Below are 18508 nucleotides of genomic sequence, written 5' to 3'. Positions count from 1 at the left end.
CCCTCAGATTGAAAGTTCAATGCTTTTACCATTCGGCTATTGTGCCAGTGTTGTCCTTCATTAAAAGCTTTCTTCATTTCTGGACAGTCGTCACCGATATACATTTGATTCCTTATGTTCCAACTGATAACTATTTGCGCCTGTTTTGTCTCGTTTATTTTAGATTTGTGTTCCAAACTATTTTTTTTTCTTATTCTGAGTTGTATTGTACAGGAACGTTATACCCGTTTTAAAGATTATAATCAAGCTAGATAAGTAAATAAGTACACAGAATTTTGTGTACTCAATGGTTTGCCAAATGGATCGGTAAGCTTAATAAAGCGGTTTATCCGTTTAAAAAATGCTTTCAGCACCACTGAAAGTTCACAGGGCGGTGTGTGATACAAAATGTAACAGAAGTTTATTACGATCTTGTAATATAGCAGGAATCCATTGGATTTACAGAACCAATCTAGCAATAATTATCGCAAACTTATTACATTTTGCTGAAACTATTTCCAGAGAGATAAACCTCACAACTCTGACAGAAGACAAACAGAATGATCAAACAAAAATATCATTTGCAGGGTCTGCCTCGTAGGGAAAAGCCACAGACAGGAGGGAGATAAAGATAATGTGAAACAAATTCTTCAGTCGTGTCGTCTTCGACTGTGCGCGCTCAACAGTTGTTTGCGAACCAGGGAAAGAAGACGCCTGGTGGACTGGTCCGGACTTGGAGAAAGTAATAACGTGTCCAAAACTGGGTTCAGGAGGCCACAAAAACAGCAGAAAACAGTTGAGGGTGTATTCAAAGTTGGATATGCTCCCCATTTGGAAGGGGATAAAGTAGCTTGCGGTTAATAACATTGCTAAATTTAGAATCTTGGGGGCAGCGGCATTTATGTCTGGGGATTGGTGTGGTGCCTGAAGTGAAATTTGATGGAGGGCATAAAAGCGTCCTGTGTTTAATTACATGTCTGTGAGGTTGGCTGGCACAAGATATCACTGGAATCTCGTTTCTTCAAAATGGTAGCTTCGTTTTTACAACATTCTGAGGCATGTACTTGAAAGCGGGGAGAAAATAGAACAACTAGAGTCATGCGCGCACAGAACACATTAAAAACAAACAAACAACAACAACAAACAACAACAACAAACAACAACAAAAAACAAACGAACAAAGAAACAACAACAACAACAAAAACAAAAACAAACACACACACACACACACACACACACACACACACACACACACACACACAAAACTTTCAAAGCAAAGTGGAAACATGTGTCTGAACCAGCCAACGATGCTTCCACTGGAGGAAAGTTAATCCGGTTGTAACACACTAACATACACACTCCTGCATTCACGTGCATGTTTCTGCACCAGCATGCACCACGGTGGTCACACTGAAGTTTGAAAGCTGCATGACAATTCTCAGACAGACCTGGTTACTGTTTAAAAGAAGTATTTTTGACAACGTGTTTCAAGACTCCAGCGCATCCAAACCACCCCAATTCAATCCCCATAATTTTGAGTAAAAGTGTGGAATATCTTGTAACATTTCTAGAATGAACTTTATGGAAAACGAACTTGCGAATGCGAGTTCCAATAGAATGATACATACACTGCTGGTGGCCAGAGGCAGAGGACACAGGCTTAACGAGGATTTTCACTCTCAGCATTAGTACTGTACAGCCACAAATATGACATGGCTGGGACATTGGCCACTTTCCTGCATGCTGGTGACTTGAAATTGCACATAAGTCCTAACCCATCGGGTTTGAACGCTTTCTGTCTGCCGAAGACAGCGACAAAAACAGTTTCAGTGGATGTGTTTCAAATATAGCGGTTGTGAGTACAAAATACTGAGAACTTCGTGTCTCGACGATAGTGATGTAAAGTTTATGTCGTCTCTTTTAGTGATCATGGTCATGTTGTTCTGTGTGCAAAGGCATTTTTGAGACGAGGTTCATTGTGCAGTGGAAAGCCCCACAATTGTTAATCTGCGAAATTTTTTTTTCAAAATTAACCTTTAACTATTGCAAGAGTTTTTATCTTTCAGAGTTGGTGGGGATGACGTTTTAGAAATAACAAAATGGTGTGACTATTATACTTCCATCACCCAAATCATGCGTGCAGGTATGGTTTCCGTTTGACTGGATGGACAGATGGATGTTTGGACGTGGTTTTGAAGAAGAGAAACACGTGTCAGTCAAATACTATATGAAGCTTGCTTCCAGAATTAAAAAAAAAAAATGCTTGTCATGATTTTATTATATAAGATAGCCAAGCATTGTTCGGACCCTTTTCATACACAGGCTTTCCTGTGCAGACACCACAGGAAGCAATGGCCATCAGCACAAAAATCATGCAGATCGGCTCAGTGGTGCAAAACTAGTGGAGTTTTTGTCAGAAATCGATTTGTGCCAGACTAGAAAAGTAGAGGAAATTGGAACTGTAAATGTAAATCTCTCTCTCTCTCTCTCTCTCTCTCTCTCTCTCTCTCTCTCTCTGTGTGTGTGTGTGTGTGTGTGTGTGTGTGTGTGTGTGTGTGTGTGTGTGTGTGGGTGTGCAGATCGAAACGTATGCCTTATCAGTCTCTGTCTTCTTTAATTGAGCAACATCAAACAGCGTATGGCACTTTGTGTCATGTTGGGAGTTTTATATTTGTGTGTATTCCACCTACTTCACACGAATCAAACAGATAAAGCATACACACACAATGATGCAAACACCTGCACGCACGCACACACACACACACACACACACACACACACACACACACACACACACACACACACACACACACACACACACATTAAATTAAATATTATTTAGATAAGACTGTTAAAAAAATGTGTTTTTTTTCAGTCTGTTGTGTGGACAGTCATTTTTCCTTCCTTCCTCAGTGTGGGGAGGGGAGAGGAGGGGAGGGGGGGTGGGGGGTGGCAGGGGATAGAAGGTAATTGCACAAAGACATGTCGCGTCCGCATTTGTCAGTATGTCTTATTTTCCTGGACCGTCGGGAAAAGTTAGATTGCTTGATAAAGAAATAAGAAAAGAAAAAAAATGTGCGCGCCTCTCTCTCTCTCACTGTGTGTGTGTGTGTGTGTGTGTGTGTGTGTGAGGGGGTTGGAGGGGGGGGGGGAGAGAAACACACACACACACACACACACACACACACACACAAACGAAAAAAACAACAGGTGTTAACGTGCGTCATCAAAAGCTTTTCAACGCCGATAAGCCGTAAGCCGATGACAGAGATATAGCTGTGACAGTCATGTTCATTGCTTGTGCCCGCAATTGTACTCGGTCGTTCACCTCGGGTACAGCTCGAGACAGCTACAAACAGCAGGGGACAACGTAACGGTCAAAAAGTTAGAGACGTCTTGAGGACAGAGATGGAAAGGTGGGAGGGGGGGAGGAGGTTAAGATGCAGAGGGAGGGGGGGCGGTCGTGTGGTGAGAAAGGAGGGGGAGGGGGCGTGTTCAGGAAAGGTAAACATAAAATGTTTGTGTTTTTGTAGTGGGGTCTTCACTTGGATGACAGAATCCATGCGTGCAAGGCTTATTGTTTAGAGCACGGGACTGAATGCCAACAACGTGACTGACGTTCGGTACAGCAGGCATCTTTTTGTCCGACGTGTGGCTGAAGTCCAGAAGGGGATACTGTTTAGACGCGTGATGAGGGTGGTTTGTGGGTCGGTGTTCACTTGTCAGTTATAGTCAGTGCATGCCCACGGTACACGCCAGACATTCCATGCCCACGGTACACGCCAGACATTACATGCCATGGTACACACCAGACATTCCATGTCATGGTACACACAAGACATTCCGTGCCCACGGTACACACCAGACATTCCATGCCCACGGTACACACCAGACATTCCATGCCCACGGTACACACCAGACATTCCATGCCATGGTACACACCAGACATTCCATGCCCACGGTACACACCAGACATTCCATGCCATGGTACACACAAGACAGTCCATGCCCACAGTGCACACATTCCATGCCCACGGTACACACATTCCATGTCCACGGTACACACCAGACAGTCCATGCCATGGTACACACAAGACAGTCCATGCCCACGGTACACACATTCCATGCCCACGGTACACACATTCCATGCCCACGGTACACACCAGACATTCCATGCCCACGGTACACACATTCCATGCCCACGGTACACACATTCCATGCCCACGGTACACACATTCCATGCCCACGGTACACACCAGACATTCCATCAAAACAAACCAAATGAGTACGAGTACAAACCAGTGACTTGCATTGACATATTATAAGGGAACTTAAAAAAGTACAAGTAAAAAAAGAGAGAGACGAAGAGAGAGGGACAAAGAATGCGGTTAAAAAAACAAACAAAAACAAACAACCCCCCCCAAAAAAAAACAAAAAACAACAACAACAAAAAAACAACAAACAAAAAAACAAAAACAAAACAGACAGACAGGAAGGTAGTGTGAGAAGAGGAACACGTTCTTCATCGAAAGTACTGATGGTTTTCTTTTTTAATTTTAAAGTCAAATCACAGCGAAGCAAATTTCATAAAATGCCATGGAGGATGAAAACACAGTTGAAATATCTGACACCACATATGGATATAAATATATATATATACATTCTTTTCAACAGGTGTGAGGTGAAACATTAAAAAAAAAGAAGAAAAAAGAATGAATCCACAACATACCCACACCCCTGTACAGTTCAACACGAGGACCTCAGCTATATTGTTTTCTGTGTGGATGATGATGATGGCAGTATGAAAAGTAGTGACAGTGGGCTATAATGATGGTGGTACTGATTGTGATGATACCTGTTAGCGTTCAAAATGTGCACAGTCCCTGTCCCCATGCATAATTGATTGCCATATGTACTGCCACAAATACCTCGTTCTTTCTATAAATTTGTAGATTTCACGTTCTAAGTAGGCTGTTCCATTGATGGTGGTGATGATGATGTATGGTTACTACTGTACTTACGTTTATTGTATTGTGTTGTATTGTTTTGCCACAACAGATTTCTCTGGGCTGCTGACCCATGGAGATCGTGACATATAATTCAGTTCAACATTTTGTATCTCGATATGTGTGTCTGTGTGTGTGTGTGTGTGTGTGTGTGGGGGGGGGGGGGGGGGGGGGGGGGGGGGGGGGGTTGGTTGGTTGGTTATTGTCTGCATGTAGGTCAATGTCTGTTTTCTGTTGAACTGGACTTTTCTTAGTGATTGTTCCTGAGACAACTCTTGTTGCCGTGGGTTCTTTTACGTGCGCTGCTCAAGAACCTGCTGCACACGGGACCTCAGTTCGTCGTCACACCCGAAAAACTGGCACCTAGACACACTCTAAGGTATATTGATAAAAGGGAAGGGGTGTGGAGGGGGTCAAAGAAAAATCTCGGGCGTTGGATGAATCAGTCCTGGGACCCGCTCATTCTGGTTGGTGCTGTAAATACCAGGCCACTTCCCCGCAACATCCACACGCCGTCCAAGGCATGACAGTAGTATCACGGACCTTTAACTCTCTCCGTACTGACGACAAAAGGAGCGTCGATAATAGCGTTTCATCACTGCTGACACTGAACTGTTACAAGCGGAAGGTTCTCGCATTCATAGCTCCTCGGTAGTATAGTGGTCAGTATCCCCGCCTGTCACGCGGGAGACCGGGCTTCAATTGCCCGCTGGGGAGAGAGTTCTTTCTCAAGGCCTGACTAAGCGCGTTGGGTTACGCTGCTGGTCAGGCATCTGCTTGGCAGATGTGGTGTAGCGTATATGGATTTGTCCGAACGCAGTGACGCCTCCTTGAGCTACTGAAACTTAAACTCTCGCATTGAAGACGGGGATGAAGACAAAGAATACGGCATTTCCAATGAAGAAAGCTGCTGGGCTTGGCCTTTCAGACCACCCACTGGATATTAGATAGGACCTCTGTGCGGGGAAAGACGTGCTGAAACGCTGTGTGTTTGGAGTGCGAACCCGCTGACCCGAATATTTTAATCAGCTCGAGCAAAACAAGTCCCTTAACCGCCCATCAATCCTGAACGTTGCCATCTGGGCCAGAGAGACGCACACACAGGCTTGACGTTTTCAGGCGGCTTTGTAGTTTGACTTCAAATCCGCACGGGGGAAAGTTTTTTGTTGTTTTTTTTTTTTAAATTATTTTTTTATGCAGAGAACTGTTTGATTGGGATGTTTTGACTTTGGGGGTTAGTCGTTCTTTTTGATAAGAATATGTCGGTGTGCCAGAGCCACCGATTTTTTTCCCCCTTAAATGCCGACGTGGGCCTGTCATTTAGATAGTTGGTCTCCGTCTCTGTCTCTTTATCTATTTATGTTTCCCCCTCTCTCGCGCGCTTGAAGAAAAAATTGGACTCTGTTAATCTGGTCGGATTTGACTAAAGCGTAGCAAGGTGGACTGTCATTTCAGACTTTTCAAAGCCTTTGATAAGGTAGCTTCAAAATGTCGTTTGCAGCAAAACATGTGTCAGGTGACCTGGAAATTTCATTCATGATGTATGTATAATTTCCTTTCCGTTGAGTCAAATTTTGAACAGTTTGAGGAAGGAGGATCGATTATGCCTGTGTTGAAAAGAACCACATGCTTCTTTTTGTGGAAAACGAGAAACCATTATTCTCATTGTGCTGGTTTATCAAGTTGTATTTGATAAGACTATGCGCGCAGTCGTGTCCGCTTCTTGAAAGATTCATCCAAATAACTGAAAAGATCATCAGCACATTGAGCGACATTGTCATATTTAGAAAGAAAAAAAAAGAGGGTAAAATCGTGCAAAAAGCTCGTTCTGGAGAAACCGAGCAACTGAAAAACACAACTGTTCCGTCGTTGGCGGGAGGAGTGTGGCTTGGGGGAGCGCCCTTTTGTTTTGGATGGCTGACATGCTTGTCGTGTGTGTGTAAAATTAATGTTGAGATATATAAACTTTATTTGTGATTGCTAATCTAAGTTGTCTGTCTGTCTGTCTCTGATGTTATGTGTAATAAAATCATAAAAAAGCACCAAAAAAAAGCCAACTTTGTACAACCAAATACGATGGGTCTGCTCTTTGAGCAGCCGTGTTACCTCGTTGGACAAAACACTACTGTACAGTCACAGACTGGTTGACATAAGGTTTGGACTTTGCTCTCTCTCCACCGCCTTGATGTTAAAAACCCCTCTCCTTCCCCACCCCTCAATACCCCTCCCCCACAGGTTAAAAAAGAAAAAAGAAAAAAAAAAAAAAAAGAAGCCCACTGCGTCATCCCCTTGCAGTGGTATTCAATAAAAGAGTTCAGAGAAAAAGAGGGCTTGTCGCCCCCATCGATCAGGTGTTTACGTATCGATCAATTTCCCGTTCCTCTGATTGTTGACGGGCTGACAGCAAAACACCGGCTTGTGCCAAGAGCTGCGATCGGGGTCAGGGATACCGGATCTGGATTACTCCGTCTCGATCCGTCGTGCGGCAGATAACCGCGATTGGTTTGTGTTTGTGTTTGTGTTTGTTTCACTGGCAGAGGTTTTTTGTGTTTTGGTTCTCCCCCCCCACCCTGCCCCGCCCACCCCCCTCACCCGGTTGGTTTCTGTTTGTTTCACTGGCAGAGCTGTGTTTTTTTTCCCCCTACCTCTTCTTGACCGACGGGCGTTTTCGAAAAAAACGACACAAAAGCGCATTCTCGAGAAATCACCTTTTATCGGCGCGTGATTATTATGTCCTGAGCGGAATATTCCGTGTCAACTCAGTGACGTCGTGAGGTCCGGTCGTGTTTCCTTTGAGGTTTTTCAGTGCTAAGTCTTGGGGGGTGGCGTTCCCCGCCGCTCCCCCCCCCTCCCCCCCGTCCCCCTAATGAAAGGTGGAATGGAGGATAGGGGTGGGTGCTTGTTGTGATGGGAGAGGAGGAGGAGGGTGGGGGTGGGGGTGACTAACAAAGGCAATCCAGTCTCTGTTTCTCATTCTGGATGTATGCATTTGTCAACCATTTTAAGTTATGTAGGTCAACAGGAACAGGGGCGCCAGAAACAAAAACTAACAGATTTGTATTTTTTGCTTCTGTCTTATTCTTTTTTGTCACAACAGATTTCCCTGTGTGAAATTCGGGCTGCTCTCCCCAGGGAGAGTGCATCGCTACACTGACAGCGCCACCCATTTGTCTTTTTTCCTGTCTGCAGTTTTGTTTTCTTATCGAAGTGAATTTTTCTACATAATTTTGCCATGGACAACCCTTTTTTTGCTGTGGGTTCTTTTACGTGCGCTAAGTGCATGCTGAAACGGGACTTTTCGGTTTGTCTCGAATGACTAGCGTCCAGACCACCACTCGGTGTCTAGTGGAGAGGGAGAAGATACTGGCGACTGCCAGTGTAATTCGAACCAGTGCGCTCAGATTCTCTCGCTTCCTGAGCGGACGCATTACCTCAAGACCAACACTCCACCAGTCATTAACACTATATTTTCAGGTCACAGACGGACAGTGCAGATTATAGTTGCACAGTAGTTCACATTCAGGGGGCACACAGCAGCAGGGGGGTTGTCCCTGCGAAAAAAAAAAAAAACAAAGAAGAAGAAGAAAAAAAACAACTCTGCAGCGAGGTCCATTTTGACTGTTAATGAAATATGGACTTTCAGGCGAAAAAAAAAGAAAGAAAAAAAAAGAGAAGATATTAAGAGTGGCGCGACAGTATTTCGGCGCTCTGTCTCTCTCTCCTCCGCCCCCCACCCCCACCCCACCGGGAAAGCGGTCCGATTTTCATATGGAGAGGGGTGTTCTGACTAAAAGTAATACACTATAACGCAAAGCAGCACAACACAGTACAGCACAATACAGTGCAAAGTAATACGGCACAGTATAATGTGATTCAATACAATGCAATGAAATACAATGCAATGTGTAATTCGACATGACCAGCACACCACAACACAATATGATGCGCGCGATACAATACAATGTAATACAAGTCATTCCTTCTCTACCTCTTCCCATCCCCATCCCCATGCATTTTATTATTATATTACCAGCCTAGACACCGTCACCGTCAATTTCGAGGCGGGTTGTCACGTTTCCGATTACAAATAATTTGGCCTGTCACTGAGATGGAAAGAGTGCTGTTTATTGCACGAAAATGTCCTTTGCTTTCCTTCCACATCCTCTTTTTTTTTTTAATTAAAAAAAAAAAAAAATTATAACTCAAGAAGAAACACAGGAACTGGTTTGGCATGGTTTATGTTGATGATGATGATGATGCAAAGGCATACTTGTCTTCTTGAGAAAAACAAGTATTATTATTTTTGTTTATTTACTTGAAATTACGTATTTTTATGAAATATTTACTCTGCAGAATCGAAGCAGACTAGGAGAGCCCCCAGAGGAGACGCACCAGATGAACGGCCCCTGCAGCAGTGACCCCCGAACACAGGGGAAGGAAGCAGCCAGGCCTCCGTCATGTGGACACAGATGGACCCCACAAAGAAACCGATTCCCATGGTTGTGTCGCACAGTTTTGTGCCAGTCGTCACAGTTGTACCTTGACATAATGACTGTTGTGGTGGTGGTTGTTGAAGGGTGTGCAGTGTACATGTTTGTGCCGTTTGTCCATGTTTGTGCCGTTTGTCCATGGACGTTAGTGCACTGTAAAAACACAGTGTGTATATACGTTAGTGATCGTGGAACAGTGTCTGTAGGATGCACACTGTATGTCTCGTAGCAGAATGACGTCACTTGAAAGGCCTGGGGTTCTGTGGTTTTGTGAAAGGAACCAGGACCCCAGTCAGGCTGTGTCTGAAGGGGCGTCCTGTGGCATTGCGAAGGGAAAGTGCAAGAGAACATGTCTGATTCGCCAAATCCCGTTTCGCCTACTCTTGTTTCCCCTATTCTTTCATGGAGGAGTCACTCTCCGTAGTCTCTTTAAATGTTGACTCGTGTTCTATTTCGCCTGCCAGCCATTCCCATTTCGCCTATTCAGCCTTTCTTTTTCTGTAAAATGCACGCGCGCGTGCAACCACACACACAAATTAAAACTGTTAAATGTTTGTATTTATTTCCTAATGCTCAGAGCAGGACAGATTGCCAACAGAGACGGGCACACAAGCAAAAAATGAGCATTTAGAAAAGCTGAAAATTGTATGAAATGGGGGAAATGTCTCTCTCATAGCTTTTTTTATGGAGCATCATGTGCGTTAAGCTTTTTGCTGCCATGCACATTCACATAAAATGAATAGAATGTATGTGCGTGTGTACAAATGTATTATATGTGTGTATTGTGTTGTGAAGTGGTTTTAACATTTGTTTTTAATATATAAAAAAGGGGAATTGGGGTCTTTTGGAGTATGTAGGCTAACTTGGAATAGGCGCACGGGGATCGAAAAATCTTTAAATGACACTTATCGGTAAGACTGGCATGTGCGAATGCAGACGCACACAAACACACATCGACACTTACACATGTATACACACACCAATTTCCAGGCAAGAACACTATCTTCATCAGTATTTACTACACATTATAACACTAAACATGTGGGACCTAAACAGATACAGTAAACGACGGAGCAAATAATCAGAAGCCTATATTTTTCCTTTATAAATGCAAAAGAAATCCACAACCAAGAAAAATATATAAAAGTAATCGATCACAAAGTTATCTTGAGTTAATAATTAAAAAAAAAAAAAAAAAAAAATTTGAAAAATGCCAGCAAAACAGTACAAAGCAAAAACAAAGCAACAACAAATGATGTATCTGTGTGTGTATTTGAACAACACTTCTTGTTTACATTTTGTATACATTTTATCATGCTTGCTTGCTTTACAGCAATATTTGAATCATTTCCATTCTTAGGTAGTTAGTACTTTTCTCCGTCAGTCCGTCTTTTGTGTCAGTTCATTCACCTATTTAGTTTTATATATTTATATATATATAGTTGTTTCCTTAATGACTGCAAACAATAATAGCAAAACATGCAGTTTAAACAACTGCCTCAAAACGGTGACAGAAATGGAATCTTATCTTTATTTCAGACTCAAAATACTCTGGTTTAACTGCAGACAGCAAGAAACTGACCTGGAAAACGATAATACGTAGAACAGACAAGGCAAATTTACATGAGAGAGGACAACTAATAGAACAACCATCACAAGTTTAACATACCTTCAGACAGAACCAATATTCAACACACTTTCAGATAAGCGTGGTTTCACAATGAAAAGAAGAAAACGGCCGCAACAACATGATTCATCACAAGATAGATGCACAACACACAATTTGATCAATGAACAAGAAATATGTACAAACTGTACAAAAAGCAGTTATAGTATCACAACCTTCCTGTACTCATTTTTGATCCATCCTTTAATACATGTCTGATGCACGAATAAAACCGAGCAAAAAAGGTGGACAATTGGATCCTTGGTTCACACACGCATGTGCACTTTCTGAATAGTCCCTCGACAAGACCATGCCCAAGCAACTGTGGCAAAAACCACTATCATCACAACAAAAACTAAACAAATCTATAGAACCAAGTCACAACAGATGAAAACCACAGTGAAACAATGCTGGGTGGCAGCATTGCAAAAGACCAAAGCTGTGCAAATGATTTGCCAATACAGGGTGGCAGGTCTTTTGACTGGCCAGCAGTACTGTGTCCAGAACATGCCGGATATTAGACGAGTCATGAAATTAATTTGGCAATGGCCTATTGCTCGTTCAAGTACTGTACAGTCTTCTTTCAGTCACTGCCTCCCCCCCCCACTTCTTTTGCTCCTGGTCCTGTCGACTGACCTGTTTTCAGTTTTCATCCTATAAACACCAGTCAGTAACCTTAAAAAATATTCAATCAATCAAAAATACATATATCAACACAGCTTTGTTCAGGAGAGTTCTTCAGTCTTTGCATGTAAACAGATGCAGGGGTCAAAAAAAAAAAGTTTGTACAAAAATGTCAATTATGATTTCAAAATTTCTTGCACTTTTCTAAGGTCTGAACAAGGAAAAATAACACAACCATATCATAGAATACATCACAACTACTGAACACAAGTGTGCAAAAAAAACAAACATCATTCTACATGAAAGTGGGGCACACATTCACAAGAATGGAGAGAAAACAGTACCAAATCTTAAGTAAATTTTTGCTCATTCCCTCCTATCCACCTTGCCATTTTAACAGGAATCCTTGCTCCTGTAATGTGATGCACCCCCAACATGCTTCTCAATTACATAGTCATGGTTTCATACATAAAAATACCCACAAATTGATCCCTTTTGTCGAAACGAGATTCAACATACATTGCAGTCTACCCATACAAAAATATTTTGAATGGTTGCTGCTTCACAAATGAACTGAAAATATAATTCTGCCATCATTTAATAATGAAAATCATCTGAAATTTTCAAAGGCTGGTGAACTTTACCTGGCAAAATGCTGCAAATTTTGCCCATCAATTTTACAGATTTTTTGCCTTGTACAATGTGGTGATGAAAGGTTTTTCACCTATTCTTACTCATTAATAATGAGCAGAACAAATACAAAACAATGTTCAAACCAGACAGAGAATTTCCCCTTATAGACCAAATAAATGCATAATTCCTTACACTGATATTCAGCACAAGATCAGCTGTTGGATTATATCCCCAATCCCTCTTTTCACTGCCAATATTTTTCTCATTTAATGTGTGTTCAAAACAACCTGTGCTTTACAATGTCCTGTTAGCAGGGCCTCTGACCCCACAGTTTTGCGAGGCTCTATCTGAGCAATACTGACAGATTTCACTTACAGACTGGGGTGACATAAATGACCTTCCTTTAACCAAAGCGGGAAAAACACAGACAAAAATTAATCCACTGTAATCCCAAATTGGATCACAACAAAATTTAATGTTTACAGATCTGGCAAAGTATGGGCTTGTCCACAACGGAATGACACTGACAACTTATCTTTTCCTACACAAGGAACCAACACAACAAAACTTTGTGCAGGACTGGACACAGTATCATACCATCCTTTCCTCTGCAGTCTCATACACGTGCACACAAGCACACACACACAAACATGCACCCTAAGGGAGATGTCCCATAATGTCCGATACACACACTGACGCTGCTCAGCAGTAGCTGTCTGCGGTGACCTCCTGGAATTCGCTGAGCGCTTTGAGGGGTTCAATGAGAGCGCGCGAGGTTCCTTTGCGTATGGTGGCATTCAGCTCGTTCTGGTCCTCTCTCCGCACCAGAGGCTTCTTGGCTGGGGCCTTCATCTTCCACAGTACCACAGGTTTCTGTGGAGGGGTGTGTACACGTGTTAACACCACACAGAAGTATTAACTTCACACAGAAGTACTAACTTCACATAGCAGTATTTACTTTACATTTTAAGTATTTATACTTCTCACAGAAGTAGCAACTTCACAAAGACGTATCAGAAGTATTACGTTCACATGTAAGTATTAACTTCACACAGATGTATCAACTTCATGTAGAACTATTAATTGAACAAGCCCCTGTATTCACGACGTTTTTCTATGATAAACACCATCTGCTCCCTACCATCCATCTTTTCTAAGCCAGAAAGCATGCACACCGTCCTTTTCAATTGGAAGATTTCTTTGAATCTCCTAATGCAGATTGTAAATAGCCTTATTTCAGTTCCTTTAAAAAATAATTCATGCCCATTGCATGAGAAGTGTACTCTTATTATCCATGAACTGTATATGCTACAATAGGCTGATCATGACTGGAGAATTAGGTTGGTGTATGGATCTACTCTAGACGACATTCTGCCAAACTGGGACAGTGAGAATTTTATGATGCAGACCCATATCAACAAGAGGAAACGGATGACTTACCTTTGCATTTCCTTTCTTGTACTGAAAAACAAACAAACAATGAAAACAAATCAGTGAACATAATGCGACAGACTCAAACACATGTTATGGTTCATTCAACAAACGGAGACAATTCAGCTGACTAACAAGATTCATGATAACTTCACAATGAAAAAAAAACAACAACCCAACAACCAACACCATTCAAAAACATTCATACTTCAAAACTCAAATCAACATGAACTGAATTAAAACTTGGAAACAACGGTATTGATTATCAATTCATCTCCTGAGGAGTCTAAATTTGTTTTATTTAAATGGTTTCCACATTTCTGTATGTGCATGACCTTCAGGTCAGGTCAGGTCATTAGATCTGCTACTGGTAACCTGTAATCCAGTACAACCTGTTCAGGGTCGGGTTGCCGACGACTAAACCGGCACTCCCACCACTCCCTTCTGGGACTGGTGAGGCGGGTGGCTAGACACCCTTATGGAGATCCATAAAAGGGCGTCGGCTCAGGATAGCCACCGACGGCCATCTAGCTCCACCGTGCTGTGTGCATGCCACACGCAGTTGGCCCCCGGGGTGTGTCTACCCATGCATGCGAAGTCTGGATCCGGCAGAATCTGCGGAAGAAACCTATCGGTTCAACGGAGAGGAAGGCGGTTACAGCAACGCACTGTGGAGTGCAGAGAGCAAGATGAGACACCGAAAGGATATCTTGGTTATCCACTGCATCCGTGCTCATCCTCCAGTCGTCTCGACTTAGTCTTGCCACTGGAAATTGGTGGACCCGGACGAGAGAGTGAGGTCGACGTTGCGCAACTCCTCTTCACTTTAAACAAACTCATCGCGCAAGTCATCAGTCATCCAAAATGACCTTTCATCCTTCATCATTTCATCACCCCCAAGTCCTGTGGCGACAGGCGAGCGACGAAACGACAGGTGTGGGTACACTGGCAGTCGTAGCTGCAGACCTGCACGCAGGCGGCTCAGGCCATAGGGTCGTTCTTCGTCGACAGGAGCAGCGATGGAGCTCGGCAGCCGTCTGAGCAGCCCTCTTTAGGAATGCACTGCTCACCTCCCTGGCATGAGGAAGGGGCTAGAAAAGGTGCCCTAAAAATTGCCTGCTCCATATCACCCTGGCCAGCATACCGCGGCTGGCGGGGACCCTACATCAGCGGTCGAAACAAAGAGAAAGAAAAGAAAAAAACAAGGATCGTTCCTCTCACCATTGGTGCTTGGAACATAAGGACTCTCCTGGACAGAGATAACGCAGACAGACCCCAAAGGAGAACAGCACTAGTTGCATCCGAACTCGCCAGATACAATATCGACATCGCAGCCTTGAGTGAGACTCGGCTTGCAGGTGAAGGCGAGCTCTGTGAACGGGGATCTGGTTACACCTTCTTCTGGAGTGGACGAGGAAGCGAAGAGCGACGTGAGGCTGGTGTTGGTTTTGCAGTAAAAACAGCACTTGTCAGCAAGCTAGCTGGAATCCCAAAGGGAGTCAACGATAGGCTTATGACCATGAAACTCCCACTGGCATCTGGCCAGAAGCACCTCACCATTGTCAGTGCCTACGCCCCAACCATGACCAACCCGGATGAAGTGAAGGCGAAGTTCTACGAGGACCTTCACTCTGTCATTGCTGCCATCCCTAAAGCAGACAAGCTCATCATTCTTGGGGACTTCAATGCTAGAGTTGGCTCTGACTACATCTCCTGGGATGGAGTGATTGGAAAGCACGGTGTGGGCCACTGCAACCCAAATGGATTGCTTTTGCTTCAGACATGTGCAGAGCACGAACTGCTGATAACCAACACAGTTTTCTGCCTCCCTACCCGTAACAGGACGTCAAGGATGCACCCTCGCTCAAAGCATTGGCATCTCATCGATTATGTCATCGTCAGGAAAAGGGATAGGCAAGATGTACGTGTAACAAAGACCATGTGCGGCGCCGAGTGTTGGACAGACCATCGCCTTGTAGTCTCGAAGCTGAATATTCAAATCCAGCCAAAGAGACGCCCCCAAGGCCAGAAGGCTCCAAAACGGCTCAATATCGCTAAGCTGAAAAACATCACCATCAAACAGTCCTTTGTGGAGCTGCTGGAAGATCGTCTGGAATCCGCCTCTCTGAACAACCAGAATGTGGAGTCTGACTGGAGGACCCTGCGTGAGCTGATCTATAGTACAGCTTCAGAGACCCTGGGACCCATGATCAGAAAGCACAAAGACTGGTTTGATGAAAACTGTGATGAAATCAAGCAGCTTCTGGATGAGAAACGCCGTCTGCATCAAGCCCACCTGAGCAACCCAAAGTCCACATCAAAAAAGGATGCGTACAATGCCATCCGCAGGACTGTTCAGCAAAAGTTACGCCAGATGCAGGATAAGTGGCTGAGTGACAAAGCTGATGAGATCCAGGGATATGCTGACAGGCACGATATGAAGAGGTTCTATGATGCCTTAAAAGAAGTCTACGGCCCCACATCCTCAGGATCATCCCCCCTCCTCAGTGCAGATGGGAATACCTTGATCACCGACAAGGAGAACATTCTCGAACGATGGGCTGAGCACTTCAACAGTGTCTTAAATCGCCCTTCCTCCATAAATGATGAAGCCATAGACCGTCTCCCACAAGTCCCCACCAACGAAGCACTGGACGATCCGCCAACACTTCTTGAGACCCAGAAAGCAATCTGTCTGCTATCCAGTGGCAAAGCACCTGGCTCAGACTCCATACCAGCAGAGGTCTACAAGGATGGAGGCACTGTGCTGACTGAGAAGCTTCATCAGCTGTACTCACTCATGTGGAAAGAAGAGACGATCCCCCAGGATTTCAAAGATGCATCTATCATTCACTTGTACAAGCGAAAGGGGAACCTGCAAGCCTGTGATAACCATCGGGGCATTTCCCTGCTCTCCATCGCAGGCAAGATACTTGCCAGGATCCTACTAAACCGCCTCACAGCACACCTTGACCAAGGTCATTTGCCTGAGAGCCAATGTGGATTCCGGAAAGAGCGCGGAACCACCGACATGGTGTTTGCTGCAAGGCAGCTGCAAGAGAAATGTCAGGAGCAAAATGCTGATCTGTTCTCCACCTATGTCGACCTCACTAAGGCCTTTGACACCGTGAGTAGAGAGGGACTGTGGAAGATCATGGCCAAGTACGGATGCCCTCGGAAATTTATTTCCTTGGTCAGCCAATTCCATGAAGGCATGCAGGCTCGAGTCCAGGACAATGGTGAAACATCTGCTCCTTTTCCTGTCACAAATGGTGTCAAGCAAGGCTGCGTCCTGGCTCCAACGCTGTTCAGCCTCATGTTCTCTGCAATGCTTACTGATGCCTTCAGAGATGGCGATGTTGGAATCGGCCTAAAGTACCGAACAGATGGCAAGCTGTTTAACCTCAGAAGGCTTCAAGCAAAAACGAAGGTCATGACAGACATCATCAGAGACTTTTTGTTTGCTGATGACTGTGCCCTCAACGCTGGATCTGAAGCTGACATGCAACTCAGCGTCGACAAGTTTGCCACTGCCAGCAGGAACTTCGGCCTTACCATCAGCACGAGGAAAACTGAAGTTCTCCATCAGCCATCCCCAGGGAAACCCTACGTTGAGCCCAACATCACAGTCAACGGTCAGAGACTCAGTGCGGTGGAGCGGTTCACATACCTTGGCAGCACACTGTCACGAAATGCGACCATCGACGATGAAGTGAATGTCAGGATTGCAAGAGCAAGTGCAACTTTTGGTAGACTCAATGCAAATGTCTGGAACAGAAGAGGCATTAGTCTTGAGACCAAGCTAAAGGTCTACAGAGCAGTAGTTCTCCCCACACTACTGTACGGCTGCGAAACTTGGACAGTGTACCAACGACATGCCAAGAAGCTGAACCACTTCCACACAACATGCCTCAGGAAGCTACTGAACATCAAGTGGCAAGACAGGACCCCAGACACAGAGGTGCTCGCAAAAGCCACCCTTCCCAGCATCTTCACCATCCTGATGCAGTTCCAGCTTCGCTGGGCTGGACACGTGGCGCGCATGCCAGACCATCGGCTGCCCAAAAGGCTCTTCTATGGCGAGCTGCAACAAGGGAAGAGATCACACGGAGGTCAGAAGAAGCGCTTCAGAGATACTCTGAAAGTCTCTCTGAAAGCGTTTGATATCAACCCTGACTCCTGGGAGGAATCTGCAGTGGACCGTAACAAATGGCGCACTGCTGTGCACAAAGGCGCCAAGTTGTGTGAGGCCAACAGGACTGCTGCAGCTGTTCAGAAGAGGCAGGCCAGAAAGTCACGGGCAAACAAGCTCCCTGACAATGATATGCCTGTCTTTGTCTGCCCCAACTGTCGGCGAACATTTCGTGCGCAGATTGGACTATTCAGCCATCTGCGCACTCACAGATAGACTCATGAGCATCCTTCCCCCCACCCCACCACCACCCTCCCCCCATCCCCCATCTGGATGACAACGATGGTCATCATCGATCTCGATGGACACACCACCATGTGCATAAAACACAAGCAAAGGGAAGCAACTTATACAGTGTTCACATGTATCAATTTGAAGGGAAAAGCAGTTGATTTCAGAATATTTTCTGCGTTTTTCCGAATCAATATGACATGGAAGCCTGCTGAGACTAAACTTTTAGGGTTGAATGGGTTAACATTATAGCGCA

At 44.4% G+C, this 18508-nt stretch overlaps 2 protein-coding genes across 3 annotated transcripts in view; one reads left to right on the top strand and one right to left on the bottom strand.

The window, feature by feature from the left end:
- Window positions 1-12053, top strand: part of LOC143293706 (uncharacterized) — a 37839-nt gene extending 25786 nt beyond the window's left edge. For both annotated transcript variants that reach the window (XM_076604888.1, XM_076604889.1), the window contains exon 3: window positions 9339-12053. In XM_076604888.1, the coding sequence (XP_076461003.1) occupies window positions 9339-9704 (366 nt within the window). In that variant the 3' untranslated portion in view covers window positions 9705-12053. The remainder of the gene's footprint in view (window positions 1-9338) is intronic.
- Window positions 10475-18508, bottom strand: part of LOC143293707 (catenin alpha-2-like) — a 31676-nt gene continuing 23642 nt past the window's right edge. Inside the window, 2 exon segments of the mRNA XM_076604891.1 lie at window positions 10475-13271; window positions 13839-13859. Of these exon segments, the coding sequence (XP_076461006.1) occupies window positions 13101-13271; window positions 13839-13859 (192 nt within the window). The 3' untranslated portion in view covers window positions 10475-13100.

This window comes from Babylonia areolata, chromosome 19, assembly GCF_041734735.1.
Source record: "Babylonia areolata isolate BAREFJ2019XMU chromosome 19, ASM4173473v1, whole genome shotgun sequence".
Classification (NCBI taxonomy): domain Eukaryota; kingdom Metazoa; phylum Mollusca; class Gastropoda; order Neogastropoda; family Buccinidae; genus Babylonia; species Babylonia areolata.
This window is presented reverse-complemented; position numbering and strand designations above follow the sequence as displayed.